Source organism: Nerophis lumbriciformis, linkage group LG27, assembly GCF_033978685.3.
Source record: "Nerophis lumbriciformis linkage group LG27, RoL_Nlum_v2.1, whole genome shotgun sequence".
NCBI classification, from domain to species: domain Eukaryota; kingdom Metazoa; phylum Chordata; class Actinopteri; order Syngnathiformes; family Syngnathidae; genus Nerophis; species Nerophis lumbriciformis.
Window position 1 is genome coordinate 28,405,024 of NC_084574.2, and position 10,534 is coordinate 28,415,557.

The window sequence follows — 10,534 nt, forward strand, 5'->3', positions numbered from 1 at the left end:
TATGTGTTTAATTCTGATTGTAATTACTATATTGCGGTATGTACATATTGTTAAATTGATCATAAATAAGTTTGCTTATGAAAAATGTATATTTTTAGTCACCTTTTGTTTCTCGAGATGTTTTATTCTGATTGTTTTATAGTGTTGTATTTATATATTGTTTAATTAATGACAAATAAGTTTGATCATAAAAAAAAAACATTTTTATTGGTCATCTCTGTGTTTTATTCTGATTGTAATTACGACCAACAAATTAAAAATCATTTTTAAAAAGTAATGTTATCAGTGGTGCTATCTGCAATAGTGGTCTTGTGTTTGCTTGTGTCGGCTTAATACCAACCTTTTAATCGTTGCCCGCCAATGTTAAAATATTATTTTCCATCATTTTGTGTGAATTTTAAGGGCCACGGGAGCACTGAAATCAGACTGAAGTGGGCTAATCTGTGGGGTCTGGACTGTGATGGGATGAGGGGCTTGTTGATTGGAATTGTAATCCCTTCCTTCCTTCCTGTCTCTCTCCTTCTTATGTGTTCTAGTCGCCTGCAGTCAGTCTGGATTACTTCAGGGTAGAGGACACATTGCAGAAACACACAGAAAGGTTCCAGGATGAAACTCTGCTAGTTTGTGAAGAAGCATGTGAACTTCCATAAAATGGAATGGTGGGTAGACTTATTTTCATTCCCTGTACTTTGTCAAACCTTGACTATATCTGTTTTTTTTAGGGTGGGTACACATTATAACGCTGATGGATTAACCATTTTGAATTGGATGAACTAACTTTGGGAACATGGAGAGCTTTAACAACACAGAAGGAGGAGGACCTTTATTCCAGTATTTGGTCCAGAATGTGAATCCCCTGTATAAGGAGTACAAGCCCCCTTCAAGGGACCTCATCCAGCTACCGAAATCGGTTATTTACCTCGTCATGGCTGCCGTGGTCGTGGTCGCTGTGGCTTATGCTATTGTGGGTCACCTCATCAAAGACCTCATGCTGGATATCACAGGTAATCCGTCTATTTCAGTCCCTAAACCTCCACTAATGTACTCATACAGGCTTCACTATTTGCCAATGTTTATACTAAAACTGTCAAAAATGATATGATTAACCACAAAAAAATATTACATATGTACGCAGATTAATCGTGCGATTTATTTTGACTGTACATGCTCCTTTATCTGGGTTGTTATACGGTCTGTGATCAGGTTAATGCATAGGTCAGTGCAAAGATGAGTGAGGAGACTGACTGGACTGGAAACACTACAGGAACTAAAGAAACAATAAACAAAAGTCCGAGGCAGTCTTAGAGAATCATGACAATATTATTGTCAATGGAAAAAAACAGTAAAAATCCAGTTTTGTTTTTAACCGTAAATGTAGGGAATGTTGGTTTTACGATGTAAACTGAAAACCTGTTTTTAAAGATACAATTCTGGCAACTGAGCTGTGAGTTTTCTACCGTAAAATCAATTTTCGGTAACACTTTAGTATGAGGAACATCCATCCATCCATTTTCTACCACTTGTTCATATTCACCATTAATTAGTTGCTTATTAACATGCAAATTAGTAACATATTGGCTCTTAATTAGTCATTATTAAGTACTTATTAATGCCTTATTCTGTATGGCCTTATTATACAACCAGTAAGCCATTAACCAAGAGTCTTCCCTCAATAACCTCAGAATTATTGCTTATTAGAAACCCTAACCCTTATATGTTCCCCTAGTGTCCAAATAACTCTAAATCAAGTCTTTGTTACTTAGAATATGTTCCCCATACTAAAGCGTTACCCTATTTTCATTTTTACAATGTACAACTTGATGCATATCTTGCTTTGAAATGACAAGTCAAGCAGATATTTAAGTACCTATGTTTTTATTTTACCAAAAAAAGTTTTGAATGTATGATAATAATATTAAAATGGCAACCAAGGTAATCAAAAAGGTCAATCAACGAACAAGATTTCTCTTTAGAATCTCCTCTCTGGTCAACAAAAGCACCATGAGGATTCTGGCGGGAACTCTCGTTCAACCCTTTTTCGATTACGCATGCACCTCCTGGTACCTTAGCACCTCCAAAACCCTCAAATCTAAACTCCAAACATACCAGAACAAGCTAGTCAGATTACTTCTAGACCTCCACCCCAGATCCCACCTCACTCCTACCCACTTCTCCAAAGTGGGCTGGCTCAGGGTGGAGGACAGAGTAAAACAACTTGCACTGAGCCTAGTCTATAAAATCCGCTACACCTCCCTGATACCGAAGTACATGTCAAACTACTTCCTTAACGTAAATGACCGTCATAACCACAACACCAGGGGGAGCTCCACTAACCACGTTAAACCCAGATTCCGATCTAACAAAGGTCTTAACTCATTCTCTTTCTATGCCACATCAATGTGGAATGCGCTCCCAACAGGTATAGAAGAAAGGGCATCTCTATCCTCCTTCAAAACCGCAATAAAAGTACACCTCCAGGCAGCTACAACCCTAAACTAACACCCTTCCCGGATTGTTAATAATAAAATGGAAACAATCAAATGCAGATACTTTTTCTTATGCCTTCTGATCTCTCTCTCTCTCTCTCTCTCTCTCTCTCTCTCTCTCTCTCTGATGATAACAACCAAACCTAACCTCCCCCCCCCACACCCCGGATTGTAAATAATGTAAATAATTCAATGTGATTATCTTGTGTGATGACTGTATTATGATGATAGTATATATCTGATAGTATAAATCTGTATCATGAATCAATTTAAGTGGACCCTGACTTAAACAAGTTGAAAAACTTATTCGGGTGTTACCATTTAGTGGTCAATTGTACGGAATATGTACTTCACTGTGCAACCTACTAATAAAAGTCTTAATCAATCAATCAATCAACGTTGGTGCAATTGCATGCAGTAAATGTATTTTTTTACTGTCAAAACAGAAAGAACAATTACATTTAGCAGTATGGAATAAGCGGTAGAAAATGGATGGATGGAGTATATTATTGACGCATGTTATGATTCAGATCTGGCCCCTGAGCCTTGAGTTTGACACCCGTGCAGAAGAAGAATATTTTGTATTTTATGGAGTTCAATGTTTTTGTTAAGACATTTACAAGGAATTAAAATGTGTCTACTTATTTAAGAGAATAATGAACACACAAAAAAAGGTTGAAAAGACAAATGCAAGTGGAAGATATTGTAGTATCCTGAATAAAGAGAACCTCTTTATGAGGGATTTTTTTTTTGTGTCTATTACAGTTGGACAAAATGTTCTGTGTTTGAATGGCAAACCGCGTCAAGCCAATCACACGAGGCCTCCTTTTAGCTATCATCGAAGGATTAACTCGTCCCTCCTCGGGCTTTATATGTGATTGTTGCGACCTAACGTCCCTGATTGCGTCCCTTTTTCACAAAGTTGCCCAAAAAAAATAAAAAAAATCTTTCAATGTTTTCAGTGTTCTTTGTTTGGCCTTTTCTTCAGCTTTTTGTATGTGTTACACATCTTCCAAAAGTGTGTCGTCACTTGTCATCAAAGTTAATGTATTGAACTTTTTTTTTACACATGGCAACCTGAGCATACCTGTTTGTGGTTGCCAATCAGGCTTCTCTACAAGAAGATTGCCCTGGTTGTGGACAATGTTGACTGGTTGCTGAGCTCCTTCTGTTAAACAACTATATTAGGTGTGGCAAACGTACGGATCAGGCCGGCGAACAGGTTTTATCCGAGTTTGCTAAGTATAAAAATGAGCCGAATTTTTTTAATGAAAGAAACTGCTGTTCTAAATGTGTCCACTAGATGTCGCAATAGCAATTATTTGTATCTTTGTAGATCAGTGTTTTTCAACCTTTTTTTCATAAAGAAAATACGGAGGCACACCACCAGCCGAAAAGGTTAAAAAATTAAACTCCACCAGGTTGCCTTATTTTGAGTTTGTTGTTGTTTCCTGTGTGTAGTGCTTTAGTTCCTGTCTTGCTCTGTTATTTTGGTGACCCTTCCTTACTGTTTTGTTGGTGTTTTCCTGTAGCAGCTTCACGCCTTACTTTGAGTGCTATTGCCCACACCTGCTTTGTGTTAGCAATCAAGACTATTTAAGCTGTGCGTACACTATCCTTCTTTGTCGGGACATTGTCGATACCCATGTCATGTACGGATGTACTTTGTGGACGCCATCTCTGCTCCACACGCTGTAAGTCTTTGCTGTTGTCCAGCATTCTGTTTTTGTTTACCTTGTAGCAAGTTCTGTTTTAATTTCGTTTTGCATAGCCTTCCCTAAGCTTCAGTACCTTTTCCTTTCCCTTTTGATGAACTACCTGCTGCCACCTACTGATATGGAAGAGTATTACATGGTTACCCTGCAGAGCTCTACACAGCACAGACACTAAGGAACGGCACATTATTAGCAGATTATAATTATTGATTTGTAAAAAATATTTTTTGGACCAATTAGGTGAAGTTGCAAAATTTCCCACGGCACACCAGACTGTATCTTACGGCACACTAGTGTGCCGCAGCACAGTGGTTGAAAAACACTGTTGAAGATGATGCTATGCATGTAAAAAAAAAAAAAAAAAAATCACATGATGTTAGTGCTCCAGTAGAGGAAAATGAGCAAACTACATAAATAACATCCTGTAATTTGATTTTGATATTTTTTTTTTTATCTTGATAGATTGAAAATTAACACCAATGAGTTGACTGATGAACATTATCACATAATTTATTCAGAAAGTATAAATAAAGATAGAATACTGTTAACCGCAACATGTAAGTGTAAAAAAACAACAACATTATGATTTGTACATTTTCAGAATGTACTTGTTCTATTTTTAAACAAAGAAAACAATCTGAAGTTGTCTTTGTTTAAGTTATCGTGCTGTGATTTTACTCCACGTGGAGTTGATTTTTCTCCATGTGGCCCCCGATCTAAAATGAGTTTGACACCTCTGAACTAAATATTGTCTTGCCTGCACATCACCCCCGTCTCCTGCACCCTGGGGTCACAACAAACCTAGCAATGCATGAGCGTGACAGAAAAGTGCAAATGCATATTTTGTTTGTTTATCTATTTAAAGGACAGGTGTCATACTCAAGGTCCGGGGCCCAGAGCTGGCCCGCCACATGGTTAGAAATGGCCCGTAAAAGCCTGGAAATAATATGCGTCAATAAAGTTCTTTATCTTTTCTTACTAAGCATATTAATTATTTCCGTTTTGACAAGGAAAAATACATGTACTGCATACAGTTGCAAATCTTTTGAACTTTAAAAGGCTCGGTTTGATTATTTTTCTACATTTAAAACACTTGGTCTACATAACATGTAACGGTAGTTGTTTGGTCCAAATTTTGGATAGATTTTGTTTTTCAGACCGTTTTCAGGATGTGCCGTTTTGTGCGTGGTCTTGTTTACGTGGTTCCACTCGACAGCGTCTTCTCCCCGCCATCTTTGTTGTACTTTTTAGCGCTTACATAGCAAGTCTACTGACGCTCATTTGTATTAGAAATGGCCACAGCGCAGGATGCATGTGCATGTAGGAGCCAGTCTGGCCCACAACAAGAAGATAGAGGAAAAAGAAGGAAATTATTGACTACATTGGTGGACTCGCACAAAGCACTTTGGATACATCTTGACCATATATGGAGCTGTCCGCTGACATCGCTAATTGGAAAAACATTGCAAATTACTTTCCCGGAAGAATGAAGGAAGGCAAGATTGTTTTATAAATACACTATATTGACAAAAGTATTTGGCCACCTGCCTTGACTCACATATGAACTTGAAGTGCCATCCCATTCCTAACTCATAGGGTTCAATATGTCGGTCCACCTTTTGCAGCTATTACAGCTTCAACTCTTCTGCTAAGGCTGTTGGTCGAGAAGGCCTAGCTCTCAGTCTCCTTTCTAATTCATTCCAAAGGTGTTCTATCGGGTTCAGGTCAGGACTCTGTGCAGGCCAGTCAAGTTCATCCACACCAGACTTTGTCATCCATGTATTTATGGACTTTGCTTTGTGCACAATCATGTTGAAAGAGGAAGGGGCCCGCTCCAAACTGTTCCCACATGGTTGGGAGAATGGAATCGTCCAAAATGTTTTGGTATCCTGGAGCATTTAACGTTCCTTTCACTGAAACTAAGGGGCCAAGCCCAACTCCTGAAAAACAATCCTACACCATAATTCCTCCTGTATCGTTCTTCTGGCAACCTCCAAACCTAGACTCGTCCATCAGATTGCCAGATGGAAAAGCGTGATTCATCACTCCAGAGAACTTGTCTCCACTGCTCTAGAGTCCAGTGGCGACGTGCTTTACACCACTGCATCCCACGCTTTGCATTGGACTTGGTGATGTATGGCTTAGATGCCGCTGCTCGGCCATGGAAATCCATTCCATGAAGCTCTCTGCATACTGTACGTGGGCTAATTGGAAGGTCACATGAAGTTTGGAGCTCTGTAGCAACTGACTGTGCAGAAAGTCTTTGCACTATGCGCTTCAGCATCCGCTGACCCCTCTCTGTCAGTTTACGTGGCCTACCACTTCCTGGCTGAGTTGCTGTTGTTCATAAACTCTTCAATTTTCTTATAATAAAGCCGACAGTTGACTTTGAAATATTTACGAGTGAGGAAATTTCATGACTGGATTTGTTGCACAGGTGGCATCCTGTGACAGTTCCACGCTGGAAATCACTGAGCTCCTGAGAGCGGCCCATTCTTTCACAAATGTTTGTAGAAACAGTCTCCATGCCTAAGTGCTTGATTTTATACACCTGTGGCCGGGCCAAGTGATTAGGACCCCTGATTCTGATCATTTGGATGGGTGGCCAAATCCTTTTGGCAATATAGTGTATGTCCGTAATGCCTCCACTGTTCAAGTTCAGATTTTTGGGGACTTATTCAGATCACAAATACACAAAAACAGGTACCAATATGTAAGAAAAGTTGGTTTTGCATAACAGGGCCCCTTTAGTATTATCTAATAATCTCATCATGTATGGTCCTAGTGGTTAGAGCAGTGGTGTCAAACTCAAATACAGAGTGGGCCAAAATGTAAAACTGAACAAAGCCGCAAGCCAAGGTTGAACAAATTAACCTTTTAATAGAGACCCAAACAAGTTTTGCATTAAATATTGAACAAGCAAGGCTTATATAACTTTATAGTGACATGCAAAATCGAGTTTCAAACAATAATAATAATAATTAAAAAATATCAATGGCATATCAAATACAATTTAAATAAAAAATTGAATGCCTCTTTTCTATTTGCAGCCTTCTGAGGTAAATATCAACATTAACTTTTTCCACAGGCTAATAAATTAGAAAATAAAATAATGAATAAACCAACCATTCAGGACTTTGAACTGCTCAGTTTGCAGCACACTGATCTAATCTGATGTGCCCATCTTTTCTTGGATGCTAGTTCATTAATGTCGGGGCTCAGGCTTTGAGCTGAGGCAACCTTCATTATCGAACGAAGGTGTTCATCAGTCATTATATCTCGTAGTCCACCTGGACCACAGTCTTGGGGGCGTGCCTTAAAGGCACTGCCTTTAACATCCTCTACGAGCTGTCGTCACGTCCGCTTTTCATCCATTCTAACAACGTGCCGGCCCAGTCACAAGATATGTGCGGCTTTTGTACGCACACTCACGTGAATGCAAAGCATACTTGATCAACAGCGATACACGTTACACTGAGGGTGGCCGTATAAACAACTTTAACACTGTTAGAAATATACGCCACACTGTGAATCCACACCAAACAAGAATAACAAACACATTTTGGGAGAACATCCGCACCGTAACACAACATAAACACAACAGAACAAATACCCAGAACCCTTTGCAGTACTAACTTTTCCGGGACGCTACAAAATACACCCCCGCTACCACCAAACCCCGCCCCCCCCCCACACACACCTTGTAGTGCCACCAAATATGCAAAAGTGACCTTTCATCATGTGTCCACAGACTGTTTGCTGGGTCCGTTCGAAGAGGACGTGCAAAAAGACGGCGAGGTGGAAGGCGTCAGTCCCCTTCAGATCCCACCTTCCCTCAGCCACTCGCACCCCAATGCCTTCCACGTGTGGGACCAGGACGACGTCGTTATCCCCATGACGCCGTCCGCTGAGACGCCACTGACCAGTCCTCGGATGGCGGTCATGCCGTACATACCCCACTTCTTTCCCAGCAGTCTCGGCGGCGGCAGCCCGTCCTTCACTCAGCCAATTCCAAAGGAGAGCGACGTGTGAGGGACGGGGGGCTCTACTTTGCATTTTACCTAACGTGGTACCGGATCCACCTTGTTGTGACTGTCTATGCCCAGCCTCTACTTACTGTAAACCCTTTAACTGAACACAAACTGTGTTCAGTCAGCCTTGAGTCGCCATGTTGGCGATGATACCTCTAGATAGTCACCACAGTTTTAGTTGAATTCAGCTCAAATTTAGTATATTTTGAGAAAATATGTTGTTCTTCAGTTTTGACATTTTATTGTCAAGGCACCTTATTATTGTAATGGTGAACTGATTGTTGTATCGAACTTAAATGGTGCTTATACGACATCATACAGAACGGAAGGATGCCAGGTGTAATACACTGTTGTCATCTGTGTGTTCTTCTCCTCATATAGGATTTGTGCCATGTCAGCATTACTTAATTATAAGGGTGTCCCGATCCCATGTTGATATCGGTCTACACTAGGAAGCGGATTCACATGGCTCCATTCGTTGCAATTTACCCGACACATGAAACGTGACGAATCGGGGGGTTGCACTATGCATTTGACCACGGCGTCAGTTGCTATGGAGAGTGGCGCTCTCTTCGTTTTCAGCAGACTGCATTGCAAAATGATTAACCCCCCCGCCCCACTTTCCTCTCACACGAGATCCACCCAGGAAAGGTGCCAGATGAATCCCTTCCCTAGTATAATATTGAAAAAAAAAAAAAAAGTATCGGAAAATATTGGCTGGCATCTAAAAATATCAGATCCACGTACCGATACAAGCACTCATGCAGTGTTTACTTGTGCAAAGCTGGACAGTCAGTTAAGATCTAAATGTCCTCTAATAAACACACAAATTTGGTGTTTTCTTTTATTTGACTAGTATCATTTACAAAAGGTTAACATGGTCGTCTATAGGCTTTGAGGAGCGAGCAGCTACACAACAGCTGAGCAAACAATAGCACACAAGCTAGACACACTGTACGTAATAAGCGTCCTTCATTGAACAATATTGCAGTCTAAAACGCCACATTTGTCAATGATACTGATAACTAAAATCTTGATGGGCCTGCTAAGTGTGCTGTGAACATCTGGGCCGAGCTACCATAAAATGTTAGCGTGCTAACGTTAGATTGTTGGCATGCTTGCAAAAGGGAGACATGTCTCAAAACCCATGAATTGTAGGTTTATATTTATAAAATCAGCAAAAATGCTTGCATGCTAACATATGAGAAGGTAACATATATGTAAGATGGCGCCAATCATCAAAATCAATGATTTTTTTGGGTCTAAACATACAAAATTAGCTAAAAAGCTGTGCATAAATGTCTCCAAAGCATATTAGAAAATATCCAGTAACAAACGTGTCCACATAATTCAACTTACTGCATCGGGCGCTTAGCTTAATCAACTATTGTGAACCCTAGATGTTGCCAAAAAACAAATTGCCACCCCACTTACATTTAAAGACAGCATAAGTCAATCAGAAGGTTGGTGTTTTTAATAACATTTCACACTATAAAATAATAAAAGTATGTATGATTCGCGCTGATATCGTATTGGAGTAATATCGGTATCTGCCAATACTCAAGGCTCCAATATTGGTATCAGAAGTTACTCATTCCTTATGTTATTTCCAATCAAATCCTAATATTTTCACAGGTTGATGAGGGATATTTTAGGATAAATCATTTATCACACAATGGGAAAATTATGTATTTGCAGTGCAGATAGAAAAAGTCCACAACAAATAAGGAAAAAAATACATGAAAACAAAACATTAAAAACACAAAGGACAGACAAGACAACAAAAGAGCACAAAGCTCCTGCAACCAGCAGCCAGTACAGCCACGTCATCTTCAATCATCAATCAATGAATGTTTATTTATATAGCCCTAAATCACAAGTGTCTCAAAGGGCTGAACAAGCCACAACGACATCCTCGGTACAAAGCCCACATAAGGGCAAGGAAAAACTCACCCCAGTGGGACGTCGATGTGAATGACTATGAGAAACCTTGGAGAGGACCGCATATGTGGGTAACCCCCCCCCCCCCCCCCTAGGGGAGACCGAAAGCAATGGATGTCGAGTGGGTCTTGGAAAATAAAAGCTCACATTTTGATTCTATTACCTAACAATAATAACTATTTATAAATAAATATTACAAAAAGCTGACACAAAGTTATTTCTTACTTCTTGTCTTTTTTTACCTTTTTCTTTTCTACAAAGTTTCAAAAAAATCTAAATATCACCTGTTATCTTTTTTGTGCGATATTGTACGATACTACGAATCAAATCATAATAAGCCACATCAAATAATAACAGTCAC

The 10,534-nt window shown here is 39.7% G+C and overlaps 1 protein-coding gene across 1 annotated transcript; it reads left to right on the forward strand.

The window, feature by feature from the left end:
• The first annotated feature begins 549 nt into the window (after nucleotides 1-549).
• On the forward strand, nucleotides 550-8,757 carry LOC140679946 (uncharacterized). The gene is made up of 3 exons (XM_072916314.1): nucleotides 550-659; nucleotides 723-1,004; nucleotides 7,953-8,757. Exons 2-3 carry the CDS (start codon nucleotides 788-790, stop codon nucleotides 8,231-8,233), a joined length of 498 nt encoding a protein of 165 aa, XP_072772415.1. The 5' UTR covers nucleotides 550-659; nucleotides 723-787; the 3' UTR covers nucleotides 8,234-8,757.
• Nucleotides 8,758-10,534: the final 1,777 nt, after the last annotated feature.